The sequence below is a fragment of the Triturus cristatus genome, chromosome 12, assembly GCF_964204655.1.
Source record: "Triturus cristatus chromosome 12, aTriCri1.1, whole genome shotgun sequence".
Taxonomy (NCBI): domain Eukaryota; kingdom Metazoa; phylum Chordata; class Amphibia; order Caudata; family Salamandridae; genus Triturus; species Triturus cristatus.
Genome location: NC_140595.1, coordinates 455960963 through 455975592, shown reverse-complemented (window position 1 = coordinate 455975592; position 14630 = coordinate 455960963). Strand labels below are relative to the sequence as shown.

General features: G+C 42.8%; 1 protein-coding gene across 1 annotated transcript in view; it reads left to right on the top strand.

The window, feature by feature from the left end:
* The window catches only part of VPS35 (VPS35 retromer complex component), a 364228-nt gene that overhangs the window by 330931 nt on the left and 18667 nt on the right, over positions 1-14630 (top strand). The window contains exon 16 of the mRNA XM_085638094.1: positions 2157-2300. Coding sequence (XP_085494220.1) covers positions 2157-2300 — 144 coding nt within the window. The remainder of the gene's footprint in view (positions 1-2156; positions 2301-14630) is intronic.

The following is a 14630-nucleotide window of genomic DNA, read 5'->3' as shown; positions in this document are numbered from 1 at the left end:
AGGTTCTGTATCTGGTGTAAGTAAGTCCAAGAACTTTGATCCGACGACATGTAAGGAAGATGTCATCCTTCCATACCTTTTACATCTGGCGCAGTCTGGCCTTAACTTCCATTCCATTAAGGTTCATCTGGCTGCTTTGACTGCTTACAGGAAATGCCCTTCACAGACTTCCTTCTTTCAGATCCCTGTGGTCAAGGATTTTTTGGAAGGCTTGAAGAAAGTGTTTCCTCCCGTCAGACTTCCCTCGCCTTCCTGGGACTTGAATGTGGTGCTGTCCAGACTGATGAAGGAGCCTTTTGAACCCATTCACAAGGCTTCATTGCAGCACCTATCCTGGAAGGCGGCGTTCCTAGTGGCCATTACATCGGCCCGCAGGGTGAGTGAACTTCAGGCATTATGTTGTCAAGAACCTTATACTGTATTTCATGCTGCTAAGGTTGTGATGCGTACTCACCCTAAATTTCTTCCTAAGGTTATCTCTGATTTTCATGTCAACCAGACCATAACTTTACCTACGTTCTTTCAGAATCCCTCGTCGCCAGCGGAAAGGTCTCTCCATTCCCTGGATGTTCGGAGGGTGTTGAAATTTTATCTGGATAAGACCAAGGATATTCGTAGGTCTGACCAATTGTTTGTTAACTATGGCTCAGTCAGGACGGGTCTTGCGACCTCTAAGCAGTCCATTTCTCGGTGGATTGTGTCCTGCATACAATTGTGTTATCAAAAGGCTAATAAGACCTTAGGGGGTAAACCTAAGGCTCATTCCACCAGGGGCAAAGCTGCCACGACGGCTTTGCTGCGTAATGTTCCGATTGCGGAAATCTGTAAGGCGGCCACTTGGAAGTCGGTCCATACCTTTGCTGCGCATTACTGTCTGGACACGGATTCCAGGGCAGATGCTCAGGTTGGGCAGGCTTCGCTGCGAAATTTGTTCGCACAGTAGTGGTAGTGTCTTGTGTGTTCTCCACCGCTTTTGTTTTGTGGGGATGGGCTTGCCATTCTATTCACTAGATTATGACTATACACAGAGATCCCCTACTACAGAAGGAGTAGTTTCTTTTCTGTAACTCCAGTTCTGTAGTAGGGGTATCTCTGTTATAGTCATAAGCGCCCGCCCTCCTCCCCGGTGGAGAGATACTTATTCATATGTAGAATGCTACAGGTCTGGCGTGCTACGCCTTCAAAAAGAACTGAAAGTAAATGGGACCTGCTGGGCATTCTGGGATACTGGGGAAAGTTCTGGAAAACTGGAAAGTTTTCTTAAAGGCACAGTATCCTGTTCCAAGCCACATAATGGCAGCCTATGGGGCTTGTCTGTCCTCTCCTTCCTCTCTATCATTCCAGAGGCTTTTGCTGGTAGAGGCAGGGTTTTTTCCTTTGTGGAGAAAAACTAGACAGGCAGGGCTGTTTGTGGATGTTGGTGGAATTCTAGTTGAAGTACTGGACAGTGTAGCCTGTGGGTATAGGCTGCATTATCTGTCTTTAAATTAAATTCTCTCTTAAAGGTGTATGCAGGTCTGCATGATTTGTCACCTTTTAGAGATTATTTTTTATTGCTCCGGGGTCCACGCACATGGGCGGGACTATTCACTAGATTATGACTATAACAGAGATACCCCTACTACAGAACTGGAGTTACAGAAAAGAAACTACTCCTTCTCAATACCATTACCATACAATGTGTCCAGTTCTATGTGGGATAGGTTAAATTGAAATCCAGACAACACCCAGGTGATGTTACTAAATTCCAAGCTTAGATTGACAGTGATGAAGGATGAGTCAATCGAGTACAGCATTCCATCCACCTCCTCTGACCAAAACTCCACCTTCACAGTAAAACATTGTGTTTGCGTGGGAGCCCCTATAGCTGCCAAGGTCAAATCATTTACCATCAAAGAGCATATGACAGAAGACTGCTTATCTTGGCCCAGGCCTGGATTGAGCTCTTTGTCATCACGAGCAACTAAGGCTGAATGGATATTAAGTAATCGATAGTGAAATGGTAAACCGTGTCCAGGGTTAGAGTATTTGTTTGCTGATACCGGTTTTATGTCCTCATTTAAGCGCTATAAGAGTTGCATTTTCAGACTTTTTCTTTTCAGATGTAGAGTGCATGTATGTTCCTAACTTTACTGTGTCATTATTTTGTCACTTAGATCCACAGTGGCAAAAGAGTAATGGAATGCTTGAAGAAAGCTTTAAAAATTGCAAATCAGTGCATGGATCCCTCCTTGCAAGTTCAGCTTTTCATAGAAATCTTGAACAGATACATCTACTTTTATGAAAAAGAAAACGATGCGGTGAGTAGTATTGTTTTGTTAATTCTTAATAATGCAGCTTCCTTTGAATATTAATAACATTATTATATTTCTCCTTTCGAATTTCTGTTGTAAACAATCTCCTCCTTTGGCTTTCATAGTGACTGTAAAATAAATTCAAAAAGCCATTAAAATTGGTTAAAATAGGTACTTTAGTCTTTCTCCCCTCAGAATGTTTACAGATTTGCAATGTATACTACATATTTGTGTGGAAATATTGTCACTTAGTTTGTCACCTCTGAACATATTCACCTCTGTAAAAGCATTTTCATAGCTCACGAAATATACTTTAGATCTTCGATGTTTTCCTTCTTTATAATGGATTGTTCAAGTAACAGTACTTAGTCACTTCTGAGGCTAGCATAGAAAATCAGCGAGCAACATTTGTGTGGTGGGTTGTGGAAATGCTTGGGTGAAAACAGCTTAACAATCAAACTTCTTAGTGAGGGCTGAGGGATAGGCATAAAACAACTTGACGACAGGTAACGTTTTTGAATTTTGGGAAATTTAGAATTCTTACAGTTGCATAAGAGGTGTGTGGAGACTGTGTAACAGAGCATCAGTCTGCTACAAGGAAAGCTTCGTATTTTCTGTAAGGCTGTTATTAAATTCTGGTGAGGTCGTGGTAGTTGGCTAAATGGTGATTTCATATGGGCATGCCTGGTTAGTTTTTCAAGCTTTCTGTGCTTTAGGAATCCAGCGTAGCACATTGTACTGAACTACTGCACAAAATCTCGAGACAGCCCAGGTAAGAATTGTAACTGGAGTAGTGGCTACCTAACACTAAGTGGTCTGTTTTTTGGGCATGTATAAAAGCCACATTTAAGCCTGTGTGATTACACAGTTTTCATTGGTTTCTAAAAATGTTGTTAGTAAGTAGGAGGTACTTGATGAACTTTGAGTCTTTTTTTTTCTTTGGCAGAAATTGTTCTGGTCTTTTAAAGGTAGAATGTTCTATTGAAAATCATGCAGCTTCTTTTTTTACTTTGATTTATGGTATTTCTAACAAGCACACTATTAAATGCAGGCCATTTTGAGTGGGGCAAATCTTAATCTTATTTCCATTCTGTAAGAGCCACTGCTCATCTTTAATGAGATATGGTATCATTCGATGAGCCTGGGTTTGTCTTGGCAGTAGTTTCTTGGATGCTATTTGATGTGCTGCTGAGTGTGAAGTACTGTACTTTTGAATGTTATTTGCTGGTAAGGAAGAGTGTCTTTCATGTTCAGTTTGAACAGAGTCAGTTATGGGGTTGACACAGATGGTGTTTCCTTGTTCCTCATGAAAGGGGAGCTGTGAAAAGTGGGGGGGAATGGCAGAGCAGCAAATTGTCGAGTTTCTTCCATTATCATATCTTGAAATCTGTTGTCAGTCTAAGGTTGGGGCCTCTGCTCTGCATCCTCCCCTTTTCTTCTAAAATTATTGAGACTTGATGACATGGTTTGGTCCACTTTATTTACAGTGGGAGACAGGATGGCAATTAGGAGGTGGATTTGATTTCTTGAATCTTTTGCCAGTGGGATAGTGAAAGTTTTCTTCACAATTGTGAATCTTATGCTGACTGGATATCCAGTTTGTGCTGCTTTAGCAGTTCTTGGCCTGTAGTTGATCAGTGACCATGTTCTCCCAGCATTTCGGCCTAAATGATTTATTATGAATAGGATTTGTTATATTTTCAAGGCAGAAGATGCTTTTTATTTTAAGCATCAAAAATTATATGTTGGGATTTGTGAATCTGGTCTTGTCAGAGTGAGCTGGTCATCTTCTCTGCAGGATAGCGGTCTTATTTTGGCTGACCAGGCATATATTATCTTACTTTTCCTGTTGAGGTGAACAGTCTTCAACACTGTGTTTCTACTGTGGAAAAAACTGTATGTTTGAGGTATGTGTGCTGTAGATAACATGGTTTGCATAAACCTGCCATCTAGTGATGGTCCAGATGTTTGCAAGTTGTTTTTCTTCGAAGAAGTCTTTCCCAGTCACGAGGTAAGGTGACTCCTCCTTTCGGCGATAGTGCGCATGGGCATCAACTCCATTGTGAGATTATTTTTTTTTCGCCATTGGGTTCGGACGTGTATTGCTGCGCTCCGAAACTGCCCTTCGGGTTCCTCTTGGTTCGAAATCAACTTTACCCTCGATGGTATTGTTATCGTATGTGTTCTCCTCTCTCCTCGTATCCATTAGATCGGGAAAGTCTCCCATCTTCAGTCGAAAACATTGTGGGCGGCCTCTGGGCCTAGCCGCGTCGATCCACCCCTCTGTGGATGGAACAGACCCCGTTTCAATTCTGTCCTCTGTGCCACTCCAAGTACCCTCTCTACGATCTACACCAGGTTTGAAACTTGTGCTTATCACCGGAGTACAAGAAAGAAGACTAAAGCCTGACGTTCGTTAAGGTCAAAAAGACTCTTCGAGATCGCCAGGCTTGACAACGAGAAATGCAGTGCCGAGGCATTCAGCAGACTCTGGATATCTTCGAAGAAGAATCCGAACACGAAGAAGCGGCAGCTGCAGTGAAGAGGAGGCCTTCTTGGTCCCAGAATCAGGTTCTGACCTCGAGATCGAATTAGAGTCAGAATACATTCCAGCGGGACTGGGTAACCCCGTGCCCCAAAAATCGATATTTTATCAAACATAAGACTTTGGCACCACCTCTGCCTTCGGGCCTTGGTCGGCACCGAAACAATGTTTCTGACGCCCCTCTCTCAGCATCAAAACAAGTAGTCAAGCCTTACGGCTCGTGATCGAGCCGAGACAGAGCTTCTTCGGCCCAGACACATTCCGCTTCAAAAGACCAATCTGGTTCAGAGCTGAAATCCTCTGTTTCTAAACAAAAGTGTGCTTCGGATCCGAAACCTTCAGCTTCAAATAAGTCTGCTTCTGAGGCGAAACCTTCCGCTTCCAAGGACTAGTCCGGTTCGGCACCAAAACCTTCAACGCCGAAATTGAAAGGAGATATTTCAGATCCCCGTAACCAATCTTAGACATTATGAAGGACAGATTGGATCCAAAGCAGAAAAAGCTTTACATCAATCCAGACACTGGACATATATTAGCCAAAACACCTTCCAAGAGAAAAGTCAGTTCAGAGGACACTGGATACTGGATCCTCCTTAAGAAGAAGGACATTGCTACAAGTGCTATCCATCCCACTTTGCCATCCTCTCTAGCACCTCCACCATCTTCACCTTTACCAATACTACCAGGCTCAGATCCATTACACAAACCACCACAGGGATCTCCTCATAAACAGCCTGATTTAGGAGATGGGGATGATGACCTGAAAAACCGACACCTCCAGATGATAATGTATCCTATCTGGAGCTAATTTCCAGAGCAGCACCATATCATGGGATTACACAGCATAAATAGACCTTAAATGACCTCAGAAGGCTTCAACAATTTCACCCCATTTGGCAATCCATAACATCAGGTAAATGGTTGTTGGGTATTATCCTACATGGTTTTTGCCTGGAGCTCACCAGCAATCCTCCGAATATTCCACCTCGCACTCACAAACGCTCATCAGAGCACCTACAGCTCCTCAAACAAGAGGTACAAGCTCTTTTAACAAAAGGAGCAATAGAACCACAAAAGTTACAGTACCAAGGTTCAGGGGTGTACTCTCTGTACTTTGAGATACCCTAAAAGGATGGCTCTTTAAGGCCAATTTTGGATCTATGGACGTTAAATCTGTACATGCTATCAGAACATTTCCACATGGTCACGCTTCAACAGGTGCTTTCGCTGCTACAACAAAGAGATTTTATATCCACACTCGACTTAAAAGATGAAATCTTTCACATTCCGGTTCACCGCAAATATCTCAGATTTGTGATAACATGAAAACACTATCAATTCAAAGTACTACGATTCGGAGTAACCGCTGCACCCAGAGTGTTCAAAAAATGTCTAGCAGTAGTGGCAACACATCTCAGAAGACAACAGATTCATGCATTTCCATAGCTAGACGACTGGCTCATCAAAACCAGCACACACCAAAAATGTTTACAACCCACTCAGACTACATTAGGCCTATTCCACCAATTGTTTTTCACGGTCAATGCACATAAGTCCAATCTTTAGCCTTCACAAATGCAGTCCTATCTGGGAGTGACTCTAAACACCTGCACAGTCCTGGCCTCTTCCAGTGCTGCCAGAATTCAAAATATTAAAACTCTGCTACTACAGTTTCAGACCTATCAATACTTGGCAGTCAGAACCTTCATGCAATTGTTAGGAATGAAGGCATCATACATTGCAAAAGTGCCTCATGCAAGGTTACACAGGCTACAAGAGTCTTTAGCACATCAGTGGAATCCGACTCGGGGTCTATTAACAGATCTAGTGTTGGTAGACAGCCGCACCCATCTCTCTCTGCAGTGGTGGAACACCGAAAACTTATCAAAAGGGCGGCCCTTCATCGACCCTGTTCCACAGATAATGCTAACAGCAGAAGCATCACTCACAGGTTGGGGTGCCCATCTTCAAAATTTGACACTTCAAGGTCTTTGGGACAACAAGTATTAAACTCTTCACATCAACTATCTAGAGCTTTAGCTGTGTATCTAGCACTGAAAGCTTTTCAGACTCACCTCATAGGGAAAGTTGTCCTAGTCAGCACGGACAATATGACAGCTATGTACTATATACAAAAACAGGGAGGGGACACATTCTCTACAACTGTCATGCCTCTCTCAGACCACTTGGCGTTGGGCAATCCATCACAGAGTTAATCTTCTGGCAGAGCACCTCCCAGGAGTGTACAATCAGATTGCCGACCTCCTCAGCAGAAGGCAGAAACAAATACATGAGTGGGAATTTTATCCCCAGGTTCTCCTTCCATACTTTTCAAGAAAGGGGATTCCTACAAATAGATCTGTTCGCCACAGGGGACACCTCAAAATACCCAAACTTCGCCTCCAGGTTCCCACACCCTCTATCCAACGGCAATGCTCCATGGATGAATTGGTCAGGGATATTTGCCTACACTTTTCCGCCTCTCCCTCTCCTTCCATTTTTAATTTGGAAGCTCAGGCAAACATCCCTCACATTGATTCTAGTGGCTCCGACTTGGGCCCGTCAACTGTGTTTCACAACACTCTTAGAACGATCACTAGTTCCACATCAAAAGCTGCACCTCAATTCCAGCCTTCTCACTCAGAACCAAGGAGAAGTCAGACACAAAAACCCCAAGGAGCTCAATCTAGCGATTTGGCTCCTGAAGTCATAGTTTGGCTATCTAAACTTGCCACCAGAGTGTGTAACTGTTCTTATGGAAGCAATAAAGCCTACTACCAGAGCATGTTATGCAGCAAAATGAAAAAGATGTGTTATATATTGTACCAACAACAATATTGATCCACTAGTTGCCTCTATTCAAAATATCATTTGTTACCTTCTGCATGTACAGCGTGCTTGTCTACTTGATTGCATCTTGCGGTAGTAGCCGCATATTTGCAGAACAGACAACATCTGTCTTTATTCAAAGTTCCATTAATTAAAGCCTTTATGGAAGGCCTTAAAAGAGTAATACCACCCAGGGTACCTCCTGCACCAGTTTGGAATCTGAACATTGTGCTTGCACGGCTCATGGGTCCACCTTTTGAGCCATTACACAATTGTCCCCTACAGTTTATTTCATTAAAAGTTGCCTTCCTCATTGCAGTTACTTAATTGAGGAGAGTTAGTGAGTTACAAAAATTAACCTTAGAAGAAACCTTCTTTCAGCTTCATAAAAACAGAGTAGTTCTTCGCACCAACCCAATATGCCTTCCCAAAGTGGTTTCTGCTTTTCACATCAACCAGTCAGTTGAGTTACCTGTCTTCTTTCCTTAACCTGATTCCATAGCAGAAAGAGCTCTTCATACTCTTGATGTCAGAAGAGCGTTATTGTATTATATTGTAAGAACAAAGGATTTTTGTAAAATAAAACAACTGTTTGTTGCATTTGCGACACCTCACAAAGGCAATCCGATCTCTAAATCTAGTATTTATAGATGGATTGTTACATGCATTCAAACCTGCTATGCTAAAGCTAAAAGAACTTTATCTATACCTCCTAGAGCACATTCAATGCGTAAAATAGGAGGGTCACTGGCCCTATAGCTGACATTTGTAAGGCAGCAACATGGTCCACACCACACACATTTACCAAACACTACTGTGTAGATGTGTTAGCACGTCAACAAGCCAATTTAGGGCAAGCAGTGCTAAAGACACTTTTTCAAACAGCTGCAACATCTACCGGTTAGCCACCGCTTTGGTAGAATACTGCTATATAGTTTAGGCAAAGCATGTGTTTCTACAGCACACATGCCTCAGTTGGATTATGCTACTTACCCAGTAGCATCTGTTCTTGGCATGTAGAGCTGTATATTCACATGCGCCCTCCCACTTCCTCTAGCACCTGTAGTTGTTGGAGTTTTCATTATTTACATTACATACGCATGGACATCTCTGTACTACACTCACTTACTCCATTCTCACCCTCTTGCAGGAAAACAATCTTAACAATGGAGTCGATGCCCATGCACACTATCACCGAAAGGAGGAGTCACCTTACCTCGTGACTGAGAAAGACTTATTTTAAGAAAAACAACTTGCAAGTATCCGAACCCAACGCTAGATGGCATAGGTATGCAAAGCATGTGAATCTACAGCTCTACATGCCAAGAACAGATGCTTACTGGGTAAGTAGCATAATCCATACCACAACAAAGGATAAATAGAATTGTCTGACAATTCTGAGAAAAAGCAATGCAAAAGTCTTACTTGATATTGAATTTAAATAAATAGTCAGAATTTAGTGTTTGATTTTAAAATGTTTTTATTGCAAATAATGTTCTTCCATGCCCACTCAATGCAGTTTGCCTTTTCCAGGTCCCTCCTGATGTCCCTTACTTGATTGGGGCATGTTCATCAGGTGGCTAATAAAAGCAAATTTGTTTCCCTAAAGAGTTTAACTAGTTACCACAATTTGACAATAACGCCATTCTCAAAATATGCTTGAGCTACGCATGAAATGTAGAAATACTTCTGCTACACTCGCCTTATATAATGCAGCATCCCTTTCTCAAAACATTATTTGTATGATGCATCTGGGACCCATGACCCTATTATGGCGAACAGAGCAGGATGTTCTGTCCTACAAGATATTCCTCCCTATACAGCCAGAATATTAATGTTGCTTTGATATGCCAGTCGAATACGTTAAGTGGCAATCTAATCAACTTCGTAGAAATCCTTATTTATATGCAAGTTTGCTACTTATACCAGTTACTGAACATAAACAGAACGTCCTGTTCTTAATAGGCTGTAATTATATGCTTCATTATTTTAATTTATAGAATGTGTGCCTTACCAATATGATGTAATTTCACTACACCCACTTCAGCGTATGTATAAGGAGGAAAGGTATAAGATTATATTTCACAATTTAATGTAGTTGCATAGCGTTTGGCAATCATAATTTTTTTTTTCTTCCAGCTGCCACATTTTTTGTCTGATGAACATCTCTGTTCTGCTTTTAGGTTATTTGAATGCAGTCTAAATATTACTTGCAATCCTAATTGCTGAAATTTAATTTTCACTGTACATATTTAAGCAGTGCTATTCTTGCAGAGAAGTGCCCCTGTTTGTGCAAGTATCTCCTTAGCAACAGCCTGTTGACTAAATCCATTGAAAACGTGTTTTCTTTTTTCTATATGCCACTAACTATAAAAATCTGCCTAACTGCAACTCTCTTGTGAATCATACATCTATCATTTTCTGGCCACTGACATTGTGCTTGATCTCAGTCTATTCAAACCTCCACGTCTAGTGTTCTTTCTTAATCTGCTTTCTGAGCCATAACTAATAGCTATGCTTGAGAATTAATGTAAACAATTTTATAATAAACAATATATGTAAATAACTAATATTTCTCAAGAAATACTAATAACAAAAAAGTATCAACTTCAACTTTTAACCTTTATTAGATTATTAACAAATAATCATAAAAGAGCAACAATAGAATAATACATGATAAAAGCATCTAAAATCCAATTCAGAAAAAAGACATCTTAGCAAGACATAATCATAACCTATGCCAACCACTAAATAGTATTTTAATGCATAACAAATTGCGATAAAAAATAGATAAAAACTAAAAGGAAATTTGTTAGTTCATTGTGTTGCTCCAGAGCTGAGCGCTTTAAAAAAATCCTCCCACAGAGTGCTAAACAGGCAGCTTTAACATCATATGAAGAAAGTAAAATGCCGGTCTGTACTGCCAAAAACTATAGGTTTTTAGAATCATTAGTAAGTATTAACGTCTTTAGGACTCATAATAACTACAAAAAATGACAAAGCACTGTAACATCTGCAAAGAAGAATTATCACAGGTGCATTCAAAAATGCTTTTCAAATCATACTAGCATGTTGGGAAGCAGAGATTGCTTCTGATTGAATCTGCCCGAAACTTAGTTTAGTTAGGAGTGACCGTTCCTAGGTGTTTCTCATCAGGGAGAGATCGGGCTCGGGCCCATCACTGAGTTTAATGACTATAGAGTCTGAGTCGATTTATCCAGTTCAGTGCACTCTCTGATGGCAGAAGCAAACCACATAATTTGATAGAAGCTTCCAGCCACAGATTCCTTCCCTTTGCATTTCCCCAGGCGTCAGACTGGATCAGGATGTTTTTTCGTGAGCAGTATGCTTGCGCACCACAAGGTAGCATTGATCGGCTCCGTTTGCCATCGTCTGCAATGGAAGTGACATCGCAGTACGTATAAAGGCACCACCCAGGCGCTCTGATGCCAGTTCTTTTCTTTCTGCTACAGCCAGCACTGATCCAGAGAAAAGCTACATACCCCACAGTCCCTTTTACATTGGTTTTTCCCCCATTGTTTTTGTCTAGCGTTACTTGAGGAATTTTTCTCATGGTGTGTTTAGTTAGGTATGCCACCCAGGAAGACAGGATTTGAGCCCTGTAAAGCCTGTCACTGGCGGATAGCGGTGACGGATTGGCACATCGTCTGCCTGTGGTGTTTGGAGAGCCAATTCCCACCCAGCCAACTTGTTATGCATGCTCCCCAGCTCTGCGTGGACGAGGGCGCGATACCCTCAGACCTTGTAGGTCAGGTGGCCAGCAGTCTGGTCAGTCTGCAACCCCCTCGGTAGCTGCAGCCTCCAAACCCTCCTAATTTGCCCCTTTACCACCATGGGCACCCAGTTAATGCCAGGATTCGCCAACACCTGCTCCACTGGCAGTCCATAACGTTGGACAGGTGGTATTGCAGATTGTCCGATGGGGCCACTCCCTCCCCTTTGAGACTACCCCTCCCTCCATGCCACCATCTCACGACCAGCTGATGGAGCTTTATCTGTCTCATCTCTGCGAGGAGGTCATGGCTTTCTTGGTCAAGGAAGCTATAGAAAGAGTTCTGGTGCTACAAGTAGGCTGTGTGTGCTATTCTTGCTACTTTCTGGTTCCCAAAAAAACAAAGGCCTTCATCCTATTCTAGATCTGCGTGCCCTCATTCTGTTCTTCAAGAAGGAGAAATTCAGAATGCTTATGTTGGTTCAGGTCTTGTATGCCCTTTACCCAGGAGACTGCATGGTAGCGTTGGACTTGCAGGACCCTATTTTCACATTCCTGTCATGCCTGCCCACTGGCTCTATCTATAGTTTGCAGTAGGCTACGAGCACTTTCAGTTCATCACGCTCCCCTTTGGCCTCAACAGCGCCCCTCGGGTGTTCACCACGCGATGGCGGTGGTTGCAGCCCATCTGCGAAGATCAATGTTGCCGGTCTTCCCTATCCTGCCAACTGATTGCTGTAGGCGGGCTTGTCCCAGGCTCTTGTCCCCAACCCCCAGACTACAGTGAACCTCCTACACTCGCTGGGGTTCACTACCAACATGCCAAAGTCACACCTGTCCTTTGTCCAAAGGTTCTTCATCTGAAACGTTCCACTCTCCGCCTTCTTGTGTGGAGATTGAGCAGCGACAGTTGACAGCTTTTGACCTTTCTCCTTAAGTCTGTAAAGTCATCTTGCCAGCTAGACATCCCTCCAAGACGGTGTATGCCTGTCGTTGGAAAAACAATTGTGGCATGGTGTGCAGAAAAACGTGTTGATCCCCTTTCTGCCCTTCTTTCTGAAGTCTTACTCTTCATTATTTCCCTTTCCCAGAAGAGCTCTGCTCTGGGCACTCATGGGCTATCTCTATGGTGTTTCAGCCTTCTTGCAGCTGCCTGGCCAACCTTTATTGTTTAAGTCTCCTATTTTTTATAGGTTCCTCAAAGGTCTTACCTTCTTCACCATTTGTTATGCCTCAGTTGGGCTTGAATTTGGTTTTAACATTTTTGGTGTGCACTCATTTCGAGCCTCTACATAATTGTCACCTCAGGTTTCTCACTCTAAAAACAGCCTTCCTTGTGGCACTTACATCTGTCCGTAGAGTGAGTGAGCTTGCAGGCCTAATCATCGAAGCCACCTTACGTCTCAGTATATCCTGACAAATTGATGTTTTGCGCAAGGTCCTCTTTTCTACCAAAAGCGGTCACACCTTTTCATGTAGGCCAGTCAATCATCCTGCCTATATTTTACGCACAACCACATCCCTCGAAAGAAGAGGAGCGACTCCACCGCCTGGACCCAAAAAGAACGATGTTGTTCTACCTTGACCGCAGACAAGGCTTCCAGGTGGACAGCCAACTCTTTGTGGGGTATGTGGGTGCGCAGAATGGTTGGGCGTTGCAGAAGTGAACCATCTTTCGGGTCATGCTCTGCATCAAAATGTGCTACGCACTGGCCAAGAAGCAACGTCCTGAAGAGGTGTGAGCTCATTCTACCTGAGCTATAGCTGCCACCACTGCGTTAGCACATGGAGTTCCGGTCCTGGACATCTGCCAGACAGCAAAGTGGAATTTCTAGCACACATTCACCAAACATTACTGTCTGAATAGTCCTGCCCATAGGGATGAGCACTTTGCTCTGTCCTGCAGTACTTCCTTGTCTGAAATTCATCCGCAGATCCACCACCGGGGATGGTATTGCTCGGGTATCTGTTCAAAGTTAAGGAATCTGTGGCTAGAAGTCTCTATCAGTTGAACAAGTTACTTAACTTTAGTAATGCCTTATTTGGTAGAGACTATATTTAGCTGCAGATTCCTTACCAAACCACCCAACCTCTCTGCTCTGCGAACGGATTTGTAGGTACAGGGATGACCCCTTTTAGGGCCCTAGTTTTTGCACACCAGTGGTAAGTGTCTTTCATGACTTCGTGCTTTCTGCATGGAAAGTTGCGAAAAGAAACTAATATCACCACGCCTGGGTGGCGCCTATATAGATACTGCCACGTCACGCCGCAGACAACACACGACGCCACGCAGAGCTGATCCACGCCACCACAGGGTACTGCTCACGAAAAATCTTCCGAAGCGAATCTTGATGCCTGGGAAAATTCAACGGTTAGGAATCTGCGGCTAGATTTAATCTCTAGCAGATAACGGGTTACCTAAGGTAAGTAACTCGTTCTATAGTTATTTGACCTTAGCATGCTCACCTTTATCCAACTCGTGAGGAGAGCAACACAAATCAGGCCTGCCCAATGCCTCACCCGTGCTCTTTATATATACCAGACATCCGATCTTATGGCCATTTTTACAGCCTAAACATTCTGAAGTCACTTCACGGTTATGTGAGGTATGCTGATTGTTTCAAATTGCCATCCATAAGAGGAGCAGGGCAAGGTTTATATGGTCTTCTACACAAGATAAACTCAATTCCTCCTGATGGAAAAAATGGGAACAGCCTGGGCCAAGCCTAATAATCTCCTGCAAAAACAGGTCTCCTCCTACTGTAATTTCGAACAGTCCTGGTACCCCAAAAGGCTTTCCCATAAGTCAAAACTGGTTGGAACTCAAGTCATTAAACCTCCATCAAAGGCAATATAGGCTTACTCCCCATTCTAGCCTCCAGTCCAAATAATACACATACTGATTGATTAAAACGCAGACAACGGTTAGAAAGATAAGGTAACTAGCTATTCCTTTAATCAAAAGTGGTCCTTAAATAGGGAAACTCGCTAACCTGTGTGATGTTTTTTCCCTTAATGGAAATTGACCTGATTTTGCAGTTCTGCTCCCCAAAAAACATATAATGGGTTTCAGCAATGTTAGTTTCTAAATCTCAGTTATCCATTAATACAACCAAGGTATCAATAAGGCCCCTAAGACCATTAAGTGTGAAGGAAAGCAGGACTGCATCAACGGTGTAAATTAAGGCTGGAATAAAAGTCGATTTCACCTTGGACATGTTCTTCTCTT